The following is a 15,273-nucleotide window of genomic DNA, read 5'->3' as shown; positions in this document are numbered from 1 at the left end:
TGTTTTTGTGAAAGCAATAAATGCTACAGGAGACAAACGCAAAGACCCCTTTATTGTTAATTCTGAAAGTGAAATTCTTCAAGGTTAAATGTGGGTGCTGCAGCACGCTGTACCCCTAATTCCATCGGATGGTTAAATTGAAATCATCAGCATCCATGTTGGTTTTGTAACAGCCAAGGCTTTGGGAAGTTGCTTAGATAATTAACTCCTTATATGATTCATCCCCCTAGCCAAACACAAAAACCAGGACCCAGTGTCTGTTATGTGGGGACCATGAGTTTCTTACCGCTGTTTAATCAAAGAGCTAGAGACCAGGGAGGAGAGGTGAAGAGGACTGAGTGTCAGAATCGAGGACAGATATATCATGGAATAAAAATACTGTGGCCCAAATATCGAGAACCATAATAATGTAGAAGAAGGTATATCTAGTTAAGTATAAATCACTATTCTTAACTTCACATCCATGTGCCGTGAAGATCAAATAATAACATGGCACTATGCGGGGTTAAGTGTGGCAATGCTATACTTACTTATACATGATTAACTTCCCTGCCTTTTGTACTTAGTATTTTTTGGCGCAATATTTTTGTATGATGCTACTTCGTCCTCAGTGTTCTACTAGTGTACTAATGAGGGAGAAAGAGAGAGAAAGAGGGTGAGGTCCAGATAGAAAGGGAGAGAGAGAGAAGGGGTGAGAGAGAAATAGATGGAGTGAAACTGAAAAAGAGGGAAAACGGAGGTAGAGAGCAAGAGACAGGTTTAGGCAGCGCTTTAAATGGAAAAATAGAAGTGCAGGTACTCTCTATCAGAGTACCTGCTTGTTTCTGAGAAGTGCCGGTACTCTCCAATTAAAAGTATTACGTTTTTCTTGAGATATGCCGGTACTCTCCCTCTCAAAATAAAAAAGTGCCGGTACTCAGTACCGGAGAGTACCGGCCCATTTAAAGCACTGGGTTTAGGAGAAAGAGAGAGCCTCGGGCAGAGACAGACAGCCACAACACGGGAATTAAGTCGGAGAGACCTAACTCGGAATGGCGTGGCAGAGGAGGGGCTCCGGGCCCACAACGAGGCGCGTGACTCGCCTCCTGAAGATGATAGCACGTTGCTGCAGGCGCCCGTGGTCTCACAGGCTCTCCAGACAAGGATGCGTGGCATGTCAGGCTCGCAGAATGAAGTGCTGATATAAAAAAAAGAAGTCTGGCGGTGTCAGCTCTCGCCGTTGTTCGACAGTGTAAAATTAAATTAATAAAGCCCCCAACACTGAAAAACATAACAGGAAATTAATGGCCTTTACTGTCGCTCCTGATGCAGTCATTTGCAACCCTGCTTTCCGCACCAGGGACTTCATAAATGCAAGCAGTTTCTCTAAACAAGCATAGTTAGAGGCGCATGCTATGTAATTTTTCGCCTTGCTGGTGTCCTTTGGGCTAACAAAGCCGGCGTTTCGTATTGGCGCTTGGGGTGTGAGGCGGGGAGAGGAGACTTTCACGGCGACGGAGAAAGCCGCCTCGTGACACCGCGGCAGCCGATCCGGGTAGCCCGAAGGCCCACAAAGCCCCAATGTGGAGTAATTTCCGTCTTCCACAGGTCAGATCCCCTATATTTGTGTGAAGGACTTGTCTTTCAGTGGTGGCTTTCACAGGTTTAGGTTCAAGTAGCGTGAGATAAACTTGGTTGTTCTGATATGTTGTGATATTTAGGTGTGGTCTTTATGTTTCCTGCCAAACCCACCCAGCCTCCAACCCCTGCACATGTCAACTGTGGACCACAGGGCAAGGTGGAAATTTCCATCCTCTTCTGGAAAATGAGATGTCCTGCAGCAGAGGGATGTATATGTGTGTGTGTGCGCACAGGCCTGTTAGTGCATATATGCATTTTTCTGATGTCTGCATATTTGTGTGCATGTCCACTTTTGTGCCTCTGCCTCGAGCCTTGGCAGGCCAGTAACACTAGAATATTATATATTAGGGTAAAAGGATGTTAACTGAACTTTTTTACTGTTGCGCTATCCTGCCATCTAGTCCCTGAGGCATCCTGAGTTCTGGGTTCATATACTAGATAAAGTAATGGTGAATGGTGAACAGCCTTGAGGTTAAACCAGTGTCTTGTGAGTAAAGCAGCACAGATCCATTGACCATTCATAGTCTCCCAGCTCCCTCTCCTGTAGATTAGTACAAGTAGTTAGCTTACCGAGAGACCTAAGAGCGATACTTACTAGTTTTCTGGGAAGGGTGAGACAGGTAAGGGATTACCTCCTGATACTTCTAAAATGATCTTTAAGGGCATGCGTCATAGAGTTTTTAAGTATGAATCTTTTCTGGATTCACATGCTGTGCAATATTCCGCAATCTAGTGGTTAGATCCGGAATTGTTCTCTATAGCCTTTCTTTTTTTTCTTCAATTTTTGATGTGGGTCTCAACTTGGGGCTCAAGTTTGGGAGCCTTTTGGAAACCATAACTCATGACATGGACCACTCGTTGTTTTTGATTTGTGGTAACCTGCTTTTATCAGGCGTATCAAACAATGCCTCTCATCACCAGAGAAATCCACAGCTCAACCCTTTCGTTCTGGTCTTCTAATGGAGCATGGCCTACCACCCAAATCTTCTTAGTTGACGCAGTTGCATAGTCATGTTCTAATTCCGTCCCTTTCCACCTCAACATAAACGTAAAAGGCTTAACCACTCTTCTTTTGTTGAACTTTCCGTTCCTCTGGCACCACATTGTATTGCTTCGTCTTAACTCCATGTCACTTCTTTGTAAGGTAGGCTTTTTCCAGGCAAGTCTCATTTGCTTATCCTGATTTGTGTTCGACAGTGTTATCCCTCTAAATAAACACTATCACATTTGTGTTATTTGTTTTTGTTTATGTTAATTAAAAAAAATAACTCAGACATGAATCTCATGAAGACACCATATGATCTCCCTCTCCCATTTCGGACCTTCCATGTATGTCAACATTAATGACTTCTCTGAAGGACCCACCTTTATCTACCGCACACTGTAGCTTATTATGGTCTGCCTTGCAATTACCAAAACTACTATTTAAGAAAAACTCATAAACAATTAAGAATGCACATATTTACGGCCAACCTAGCCTGGTCATCAAATGGTAAATTACTCACCATAGGGCTGGTTGTTGAAACCATTAGTGATTCCCACTGCAATCAGAAAGATAAATTGTGTTCCTTTACTTTGGACTGTAAGGTCAGTGACACAGCAAAGCTGCAAAGCCCAAGCAGAAAGGTATTATTTCATTGACAATACCCTCAGCAACAGGCTCAGGCCGCCCAGTTTGTCCAGTCCCTTTATCGCTCATTCACAACATAGTCCCTGCTTTTATACAACTCCTTAAAATATAAAGCACCGCAAGTGAAGTTAAATACACTCATCACAGCAACATTAGTTTACCGTCATATATGCAGTATACCTAAACTGTGGCACCTGTGTTATATCACATGACAAAATATTGTCTCCAGTTCATTGACCTAGCCACTAGGTCGCAAGGTAAGTGTAATGAATGAGATGTACTGATAATAATAAGCTTGCCTTGTGATGTAGTGGTAGGCAATGTAGCAGATGAAGTATTATTGTAGGTCAATACTTTCAACCTCTATAAAGTAGCATACAACCAATCGTAAATGCCAAATTAACAGCAGTCGTTCAATAGATTGTATTAAACATGCACGCTAAGGCTTCATTACCTGTGTATTAGCCTTCCTCTGAAATGCTCAATGTGCAGTAATGGACAGTCAGTAAATGTGGAGGTACAGTGTGTAAGGCAAGCGATTGCCCACAAGCATGTGGAAGTCCGACTGCCTGATCTTCTGATCCTCACTTGCCTTTGAAATCATACTTGTGTTTTTGTAATTAACATGATCATCATAAGTATACATTTATGAGTCTTGACCCATTTATATGATCACAAAAATGTGTAAACTGGTATATTGGTAATTGAAGATCAGGCATATCTAATAGCATAGTCTTCTACTTATTTATTACAGGTCTTTTATATAGCGTCAGACATGTGGCCTTGCGGACGCTTCAGCATTGGGTTGGTGAGTTCATTTTGGTGTGTTAGTCAGGGTTCTGGGCAGTGACTGTATCATGCTGTGGTAGGGTAGACGATACGCCCACTTGTGCCTACAGTAGTGGTAATATTATCATGTTTTCCCCATTCTCATCCCAGGTTAATAGATGTGTCAGTAAGAAAGGGTGGGATTGAGAACTGGGCAGTGTATATGCATCAAGGTTGACTAAATTATGTGAAAAGAATAGGCAACCTAGTGCAGCACATTTTTTGACAGTATTACTCCAAACATTTGTTAGTTTTGTTTTACATATTAACACTGGCAAAGATTTCACCTCATTAGTGCAAATGTAACTCCCAAATACAGTAATAAGCAACTGAAGGTTGACAAGTCAACCTATGCATAGGGCTTGCACTGCGTGGCCACACAGGTCATTTTATTAATTTTTTATCTATTTGAGCTAGAAAGAAATGTATTAAAATCTGCAGATTGTTCAGCAGATAATAGCTAATATGGCAAATCCAGAACTATTAGGAAAGCGCCACTACAGCCGAATCGCATGATTCCAGTGGCCCTGACCATCAGTTTTTTTGTTGGTACATTGAAGGATATGGCTTCAGCTCACACTGAGCACACTTACTTCTAGTAGGCCTTTTCAGTAGCGTAATAAAACTTGAGGGGGCCCTCCCCTGGAAAGTACATGGAGGGGCCCCACTCCAAAGAGCTTTCAGGCCACAGCACTGAGCTGAGGAATCCCCCGGGAGCTCGGGATCTGCCCCGCACTGCGTGGGCTGCAAGGGCCTCTGTTACACCACTGGGCCTTTTACATGACACCGAAAATGTTTAATTTGATTCTAGTTTGACCCTAGAATCCGTTGGAAGCCATTGAAATGTTTTTAAGTTGGGTTTTGTGTGCTCTTGTTTCATCACATTAAAGAATAGTTGGGTTGTTTTGCATTTGGTGCAGTTTGTCAGTTACCTTTTGGGAAGGGCAGTTTGAGCAACGCTGAAATATTTCGGACTAGATAAGACCCAGTCTTTTGGTAGCTCCATGTTGATTGATTTGTAGGAGTTTTCAGATTAGTTGGCTTGTTGGTGTCCTAGGACCTTTATGCGAATTGGGAGTTGTGGCACAGGTCATGTGTTGGTTAAAGGTTACTACAAGTTTTTTTTTTAACATTCTCAGTGATATTGTCTTGTGGGTTGTTGGGTACACGAATGGTATTACTCTGTCCTCCATGCCTCCCAAAGCCACAATCTCTGGTGTATACAACTGCCACCAACAGCAGAAATGTTACATTTTAAAATCTTTTACATGATATGTTATAATTACCTGACAAACAATAGTTCAACTTTGTAATCAATGTGTTGCATATTGTTATACTTTATAAGAACAGTAGATTTAATTTGATGTCATGCATCCCTTATTCCGTTTGACTTTAGTCAAATAAAAAATCATTAATTCGAACTCCTAGACTTTCTCTAGCTTTTTACTTATGTGCACTGGTGTGAATTGTCAACATCAGCTCTCATATCAGTCAACCACATGGTAGCCGTGTTTGTCTAATTTAGAGATCATCATAACAACAGTTGTTACTTAACTGAATATACATTAAACATAACTTAAACCTGCAGCCCAAGCCATTCTTATAGCTTTGGGGGTCTGTTTATTGGTTAGTGTTGGAACTGTCACTGGCAGCACTGGTACGTTCGATGGTTGGTACAAGCTGCAGTGGCCTCCTGGCGAGTGGTCCGGGCACTAATTTATTTACAAATAAAGCACTGCCACAGTCATCGAGTAACAGCACCATTCACTGTGACAAACATGCCACGGTTATCAGTAGTGACATCACACGCACTTCGACCCTCCAGTGACATCATAGAGTATTCACTTGTTCCACCATCAGCCACTCAAAGGTCTCATACTTTTGATGGTCTTTACAAAGGGGAAATTAGTAGAAATCGGGGAAATTGAACAGGAATTACAAAATATTTATTACTTTGTATCCCTGCCTCCACCAGAGGCTAGGGGTAGCCAGGATGCCAAATGCAAGCACGCAGTAGAAACTGCTGCCCCTCACTAACCTTAGTAAACGTCCATGGACAGCCCCACGCAATTGCTGCTATGACAAGATAGCCGTTCAGTACTAAAGGGGTCTAGGAGTTTGTCTGAAAGTGTTGAAAATGCTGTAAGAATATTCACAAACGCCCAATTCTAAACACAGAAGGCACATGTCTTAAACAAAGAACACTTCTGACTTCGGAACTTTGGATAGAACCCCAACCTTTTTCACTCAGAAAACAAACCCCATTGTGAGTGGAATACAGTTCAAATTCGGTCTTGCAACAGGGGTGTCCAAAGTAGGCCCAAGAGTACCAGATACATACCTAATTTTCTGGATAATCCCAACTATGTAAATTAGTTCTCTTGGAATAAATAGTCTGTAAATTTAAGTTATAGGCCTATCCCAAAAATTTGGCTTAGAGCTGACCTTCTTGGATCTTTCTTGGACACCAAGCCTTGGAAAGTGGTGAGACGCTCAGATTATGTGTGGTGAAGACACATAAGGAAATGTTTACTGAAAACAATGGAAGGCGACACGTAGTGTTGCACTTGAAAGATTGACAGAAAAGATTTTAACTCCGGGAAACACGTAAAGGGTGCTTTAAGCCTATACTGTTTTTTTAAACATTTATTTCTATCATATTATTGCAACTTGAAGGGCTACTTGATCCATCTCGTCCACGCTCGTGTTAGTCTTACAGGCATATTGAAGGTCATCTTAGGTTGGTAAGGGATACTAAAGGGCATTTCTTCACCAAGCTATTTATTTAGATACAAACGGTGGAAGATGTGCCAAAGTCAGCTGACATATATTTATAAAACATTGTCACTATTATTTGGAAGTTTTTTCCCACCCCGATATGAACTTCCTGAAGTAAACCAATGGACCGCCTTTTAACGCCTGCTTGGAGCTACAGGGGTAGGACCACCATTCGCTAATGGTAATACCCCACCGCTAGCATCATGCTTCCTCTGCTGTGCCACTCTTGGTCATTCTGCACTGTAGACGTTTAGGCCTGCGTTTGAATTTCCCTTACTCGTGTTGGGTTTTTGACTAATTCCTCAGTGACATTTGGGGGCATATTTATACTCTGTTTGCGCCGGAATTGCGTGTTTTTTTTTTACGCAAATCCGATGCAAAGCTAACTCCATATTTATACTTTGGCGTTAGACCCGTCTAGCGCCAAAGATCTTGGAGTTTGCGTCATTTTTTAGCGTGGACACCTACCTTGCGTTAATGATATGCAAGGTAGGCGTTCCCGTCTAAAAAATTACTCCAAGGCATGTGCGCCTTATTTAAACTCCTGTGCAAAAATGACGCACGGGAGTGGGCGGGTCAAAAAAAATGACGTCCAGCCGCTTTTGCGTCATTTTTTAACGCCTGGTCAGGGCAGGCGTTAAGGGACCTGTGGGCTCGGAAGGAGCCCAGAGGTGCCCTCCCATGCCCCCAGGGACACCCCCTGCCACCCTTGCCCACCCCAGGAGGACGCCCAAGGATGGCGGGACCCATCCCAGGGAACTTAAGGTAAGTTAAGGTAAGTATTTTATTTTTTATTTTTTTGTGGCATAGGGGGGCCTGATTTGTGCCCCCCTACATGCCACTATGCCCAATGACCATGCCCAGGGGACATAAGTCCCCTGGGCATGGCCATTGGGCAAGGGGGCATGACTCCTGTCTGTGCTAAGACAGGAGTCATTTCAATGGGGATTGGGAGTCAAAAATAATGGCGCAAATCGGGTTGAGGCTAATATTTTGCCTCAGACCTGACTTGCCCCATTTTTTGACGCCCAAGCTCCATTTTCCCCTACGCCGGCGCTGCCTGGTGTGGGTCATTTTTTTTGACGCACACCAGTCAGCTGCGCCGGCTAACGTCATTCCATAAATAAGGCGCCCGCATGGCGCTTTGGAATGGCGTTAGCCGGCGTTAAAATTTTTGACGCACAACTGCGTTGGTGCAGTTGTGCGTCAGAAAGTATAAATATGGCCCTTGGTGTGTGTATACCTAAGCTAGTGCGGATCTCTGAGAAATAAGGGGACACTTCCAAAATACTCGCCTGTCACAGAAGAAGTGCAGTTGCAGTGGCCTAGCAAGCGTCCAATGGCTTTCATGCAAGCAAGCAAAATGGCCACCGGCGCCAGGCTGGCTGGTAAAATAGAGCCATGATTGGAGTGCAACTAGTCTCTCACATATCTGAACCCTGGTGCCCCTGCACCTGCTGCACTAACGATAGCTCCCCAGTGCAGCTAGTCTCTCGTTTGTTACGGTCTTGCCAGCGGCTACATTTTAGGATCGGAGTTCCAGCTAGCTTCCCTGCCAGGCAGTAAATGGCCGTGCTGCACACAAGCTCATTGCCAAGGCTCACTGTGAGGTGAAGTTCTCCTGGAGGAATGCTGGTATCCATCTTCTGCATTCTCTTCTGGTCTTGGAAGTACTCTACCTTTTAAGTTCTGTATTAGTTTCTACCACTGCGCAGTTTCCCATAAGTTCATTGCGCATCTCACAAGAGCTTTGGGAAGGGGAGTACAAATTCACAAAAGTGTTATCCTTACAAAGGAAGTGGAGCCCTGACGCCGTTTCAACCATAGTGGTCGGATCGCCGAGGTCGCAACAGCTCCCAGCTTGGATGAATACTGAATATAAAAATTCGAATGCATGGAAAGAAAATAAATAGTGAAACATGATTTTTAATGAAAGAAAACACGCTGCTAAATCAGGACAGAAAGCAGTGACTTATCTACTCTTAAGAATTATCCACCAACAGACAACAAAACACAGGTGCACACACACTCACACACATAAGCATGTGTGCTCAAGGTCATATTTAGTCCCAATCACATGCCCGTGAGCACGAGCGCAGACTTGCACACACCCCTAACTAGACACTATCATAAACTTTGCTTTAAATGTTAGTATTTACTAGGTTGGGTGTGGGTGATAGCTGTACTGTGTGTGTTGGCCGGAGGGGGCGCTCCTCTAAGTTGTTGTTTCTTTGGTGCATAAAATGTTAACAAACTACATTTCAGGCCCCCTGTAAGTGCTATCACCAGCCTCCTGCCCTGTTTTTTTTAATGAAAACCTCGATACATGTATTCACCGGTAAAGGTGCCAGTTCAACATCAGCACTTTTCAGTGCAGCTTTATTTCTGGTGCTAAGTGTGGAGGACTATGCCCTTTGGCAGTCACAATGCCACAAACTCAATCTTGTTGCAGATCTAACTAATTTGAACTCACTTTACCACAAAAACTTGGCAACATTAAAGTGGGCGGGCCACTACCGATAGGCAGAACCCAACACCTGAGACTTGCACCTTTGTGCGATCTATAGTACGTCTTCCTTCTGATCAACCCAGTCCTGGTGTGTGTGTGTGTGTATGGGGTGGGGGTGGAAGGCTACTGTCCCTGTCAACATTGCTTCATTTCAATTTGAGTGATAAGGCCCAAAGTTTTTAATCTTAGCCCACCACTGGTGCTGCCAAATTTCAAGGTTTCTGAATACTGAAGCAATTTAGTATTGATTCCAACTCATGCTTGTTTCTTTCACTGTCCCTACAGTTCCTCTCTCTCTATCTCACTCTTGCAACGTCTTTCATGTTTTCCTTCTACCTTTGCCACCGTTTTCCTATCTTTCTGGTCTTTCTTCCTTGGCCCTTATCATGCTTTATCTCTCTTGCTGTAGCTCAGAGTTTTAAAAATATCAGAAATGAGTGCCAGTACCCACCACCCCCAACCACCGTGATCCCAATGAAGAACAGATCGCCCAAGTTCTGTGACTCAGTAACTCCAGGATCCATCTTGGAGCACCAGAATAACTTAGTGCTGCAGGGGATATTGATTGTCCATATGACACGCGTGCTTCCCCTCAGCACTTGAAAGCATGGCAAGAGCACACTAAACATCATAATTTGGTTTCCCAATTCAGGGACTGTCCCTCGACACAGAGGTTCTAAAGAGTCTACAGGTTTTGGAAGGGAGTAAACAGTCAGCAGAACATGAGGCATTTTTCTTTACCATACGGAATTCATAAACTACAGCTTCAGGGAGGTGGGGACAGTAGACTCAATATACATTTTGCAGCGACCTCTTCTGTTACAGTACAAAAGGAAATGAGATAACCCCTGCCTTCCGAAAGAGGCGTCGCGCCTGTGACTACCAAAATACCATGTTACTGTATTGATAATGGGTATTATGATTATTCGTCGTGTCTGTGCTGTGTGTGGGTATTCGTCGGGCTGCTCGCCTGCTCGCTCGCTTGCTGCTGTGAATGACAAACGCTGGGCTATTGATCGCTTTCTGAACTCGGCCCAGCTGATAGAAGGTAATTAATGACTCCATTTGCCTCAGTACCGAGGAGAACAATTGAGTTTGAAACTGCAACAACTGGCAGTGCTATGAAAGGCCCCCGAGGGGCTGTCCAGGAAAAATGCCTGACAGGACAAAGCTGCCTTGAGACATACAAACATATGATAGGGAAACATGAAATGGGGTTAAAAAATAAATTATAGCTTCAGCTGATTTTTTTTATGGTCAACGTTGGAATGGTATCAGCTGCCATGAAACCTACACTGGTGACCTAGTTGCTTCTACACCTAATGGGGATTAAGAGAGGGCAAAAGGCACATATCTTTTCACACAAATCTACACTTTCTTTATTTCTACATAGCTGCCAAGGTGCCCAGGTTCATGTGTAATGTGATGCTCCAGTCCAGGTTTTTCCTTTGAATTCTGGGACTTGTAGTCTTCTTTTATGACGTAATACACAAGACCACAGGTCCCAGAATTCAAAGAAATAATCTAGACTAAAGCAGCACATCAAGCATGGACCTGGGAAGCTTGACAGGGCTATTTCTAAGTAACAGACTGACAGCATTATAGACTTTCAGCACCACATGCCCCACTTTCTTGCAAAATTTTAGAAATCATTTTAAAACAGACCTAATACCACACCTGATAGCTGATGCAGTGGTGTTATATTATAGTCAAATGTTAGTTTTAGATGTATTCACTGTTTATTCCAGGGCAAGCATATCTAATGAGTTGGCCACTTTCAATCTTAACTATTGCAAGCCTTGAAGTTTAATGCCATCAAATAGGAATGTGAGAGACAGTTTTCACCAGTGACAAACCAATATTTGGCCTGGGTGCAGATAACTAATGATGGAAATCTAAACCACTTGCATATTCATTTTTATGTGCCCTACATTACCACTTATGCTCCTTTAGCCATACTCTCCATTGCCACTTAAAAAAAAAAAACAATCCAAACTGGACATGAACTTTACAAATAATAGATTTGGCAGAGGAGCATCAGAATTGCTAGATCTGGAAATGATTAACCACCTTGTTAGAGCATCAGTTCTTGTATAAACCCAAACTGTTTATAAGGTGCCATTTCAATTCACTGTTTGCCTTGGGCAACGGTAATTACTTAAAATTCATGAGACAAAGCAAAGAATTGCACACTTAATAGATTATTTTTGCTCCCAAACAATTCCTTTGTCACAGAAAGGTATCAAAAAGGTACTTTCTCCCTCTAACCTGCAGTGTATTTTTGGATGTAAACATAGTGGAAGTAAGAACATTCAATCTGCATCTACCCTCTCTAGCTTCAATTTCATTTTAATATATCAAAAGGTGTGTGCAACTTGGATTGTATGAAGTTACAAAGGGTGTTATCTCAACCTTTCAAAAAGTCTATAGAAAATGTAGTGTAAGTTGCAAAGTGTTCCACTTTTCTGTGTGGAAATCATGACTTTGCAAAGTATCGTAGACATAACCTTATTTAGCAATTACAAAATAGTTCTGGGTAAGATGTGCTTTTCAGTAACAGGTAGAGTTCTACTAGGGGCAGAAGTATATAATTTATCTGGATGCTTCCAAGTTTGATACTTTTAATCAAGCCACTAGTGCTTCCAAGTGTTACGTGTTCAGGGTAGAGGTGGACCCTCTATTTTACGTTTACAAGTGCACTTTAATAAAAATATGACAATTCAGAAAATGCAAATGAAAAGGCTTGCTTCTCATTGTATGATTTTAGACAGGAACTAAGGCACAACTATGGCTTAATGGTTAAGGCTTTGAATTACAAAAAACATATGTGTTTGAATAAACAATATTACTAACTCAAGTAACCATTTGAAATGCAATGTTTCAGAAATATTTTTGCCGATGTGTATCCCTTTTAAAAAAAGGTTATTCCATTACCAAAGAAGATGGGTGCCACAGAGTTCCACCTTCTTATATGTCTATATGGAAAGCTATGCCAGTGAAAATGAATGTGGAAAAATGACGTTATTTGGAGCAAGTATACCAATAAATACTTTTTTGCTCATTTATTATGGTGCAAAGAGCAACTTCCTTTTTTTACCACAGTACAGTGTAAGTGACTTGAATAAACAATGCTCATTGACTCACCGGAAAACAATTGGGGTCATATATACAAGCTTAGTAATTGTTAGTCTACCTCATTCGTACATAACTGACTAAAGTATAACTTGCACCTCTCTGAAGCACCTCTTATAACCTCACGTTACTTCATTGATGACATGTGAAATCTAGTGGTACATTATACTTATGTATAACTGGTACTTTTAGGCCCATATTTATACTTTTTTGTGCCTCATTTGCATCATTTTTTGACTCAAAAGCTGCGCAAACTTATAAAAGACATTTAGCAATATAGCAATATAAAGTTTGCTCGACTTTTGCATCAAATAATGACGCAAATGTGGCTCAAAAAAAGTATAAAAATGGGCCTTTAGTGTGCTTTTGTTTGAAAATATTTTTTTTTATTATTTAAAGACCTATGTATAACTCCACTTTAACCTTTGCTTTTTCTGTGAATTTTTTTGGTTTCAAAATCTTATACACCTACTTTCTTATAAGGCACTCACCTTTGTTTGTGACTACACTATATATGCCATGCCAGTGAAAATAAATGTGCCCCAATAAAACATGCTATTTGGGGCAAGTGCAATGTGACACAGAATCCATTTTACAATCGCTTTGCAGAGGAAAGGAAATATGCTCATAATCACAAGGCTTAGATACTGAGATTCATTTCTCACTGCATCAATTTAACCCCTTAAGCTCTTGCTAAATACCTCTTTTTATAAGATCTTCTTATACAAAACAAGATGGCCTAAGCCACAAACGCAGTTCAGCTGAGTGTAATGCTGTTTATTGTAACCTTTCAATACTTACTTATTGGTAATAAACCTGATATTACACTCTGCACCACTGCATACATCTATACTTGTGTGGAACGCTATATTTGTGTGTGTGTATAGATATATGATGTGTGTTAAATACATTGACATACAGGCCTGTTCATGTGTATTTATTTATGTATGTGTATGTATAGATATATATTATATATATTAAATACACAGACGTGTATGCTTTAATGAGGGTGTATGTAAATACTGTCCTGTAAGAATGCAACCAAATGTGTATGTGTCTGTGATGCCCTATGGTATGTGTTCTCTATTTGAAAATGCTTTAAACCCTTTTGTACACCTAACCATAGCTTGCTCGTAGCTTCCTGCTCATTCCTGAGCACATATCCTCGCGCCCTCCCAATCCTCCCCCACCGCTCCCCACTTCTCCCCACCTGCATTACCCTCCTCTACCTCGCCGGGCTCTCTCTATCTCATTCTCTGTGATTCTTTAAGCCCGGGCTCATCACCAGGTCCTGAGCTGACAAAAAAAATAAATAAATAAAAAGGTCAGCGTGCAGAGCATAGCAGCAATAACCCCGAAAATAGTACTATCAGTGAAACATGATTGATCAATTGAATTCCATGGTGGCTGAAAAATGTGGGATTAAGTAGTGTATTATACGCACAATGAGTTGAGGCATGATGTTCATTCCAAGTTCATTTCGCCGGCCCTCTGCCACCAGATCAGGCAATCAATAGGGGCAGCACATATCATATATCACCGCTCCCTGGGCCGAGGAGAGAGCGCCATAATCTCTCGCAAATTTAGACTGACAGATTTGTCGAGATCTGAAGGGCCACGGAATAAATGAAGGGACAGGAGCACTCGGTGGCTTAAAAAGCCTCCGCTTTAACTTGACATACAGCCGCGGTGCGCCTGCTTCCAAGTACACACGGGCATGCGCGTGCGCGCCAACAAAGGCACCTGCGCATCTGCACACACACACACAGTGTAGTCACATGCACACACAGACATATGCAAGGGCTTCCACAAAGGCACACGCACATCTGCATCATGCCTCCACCTATCATGACACACAGTCATGCATGCACATAAAGTCATGGGCGGCAGCAAATACCCATTCACAAACATCTACACACACGTACAGTCATCATGTCACACAGGCATTCACGCCCACAAAGGGACGTACACCTATATAGGGAAGGACACCAGCAAACGCACATGCACATCTGTACTCATTCACATGTATGCTAGCTTCCGGAATCACATACATATGCTTATATGCAGGTGCAGGCATGCACCTACATTAAATGCTCACTTTCGTACAGACACACATACAAACATAACTCAGACACTCACAGAATATAGACCCAGATATATTATCAATGTATATGCACCCACAGTCAGACACAAATAAACACACATAAACCTAAACGCATCCAACTGACCAGTAAATACATATAGAAACACATACACATGATTGTAGTAACAAACAGATATTCACAAACAAGTCTGACACATATACACCTAGACATACATATGCCTGTACATTTACAAACTCATAAAGATAAATACTCAAATACAGGTGCATCTAAAAACACAAGCACATACAAACAGACATGTACACCCTTGCCAGAAACACGCACATACATATCTAGGCATATGCACATACACATACATGCAAGACACAGACAGAACGAACACAATTAAACACAGATACATTAATTTACACAAAATGCTTTACCACAGTCGCATAAATGTACAGAATGCTTGCGCATTCAATTAATAAATATTACACGTGTTTGTGGGTGCCTTGCATATAAAAACATTCATGCACAATTATGCCAACACCTCAAGTAAAATACCATTGATCCGTCAGGCACCTCTTACAACAACTAACACAATATCTGAAATCGTGTACGGGAAATGCGTCTCCAGTGAATCACAGGGAGATGCTGACATGCTTCAGCCACTGAATGTATTCTAACACATATAG

At 42.0% G+C, this 15,273-nt stretch overlaps 1 protein-coding gene across 13 annotated transcripts in view; it reads left to right on the top strand.

The window, feature by feature from the left end:
• PAX2 (paired box 2) overlaps window positions 1–15,273 on the top strand; it is a 123,399-nt gene that overhangs the window by 73,063 nt on the left and 35,063 nt on the right. For 7 of the 13 annotated variants that reach the window (XM_069240348.1, XM_069240354.1, XM_069240355.1 and 4 more), the window contains exon 6: window positions 4,005–4,058. The exons of the other annotated variants lie outside the window; for them this stretch is intronic. In XM_069240348.1, the coding sequence (XP_069096449.1) occupies window positions 4,005–4,058 (54 nt within the window). The remainder of the gene's footprint in view (window positions 1–4,004; window positions 4,059–15,273) is intronic. 13 annotated transcript variants of the gene reach the window in all.

The sequence above is a fragment of the Pleurodeles waltl genome, chromosome 6, assembly GCF_031143425.1.
Source record: "Pleurodeles waltl isolate 20211129_DDA chromosome 6, aPleWal1.hap1.20221129, whole genome shotgun sequence".
In the NCBI taxonomy this organism is placed as follows: domain Eukaryota; kingdom Metazoa; phylum Chordata; class Amphibia; order Caudata; family Salamandridae; genus Pleurodeles; species Pleurodeles waltl.
This window is presented reverse-complemented; position numbering and strand designations above follow the sequence as displayed.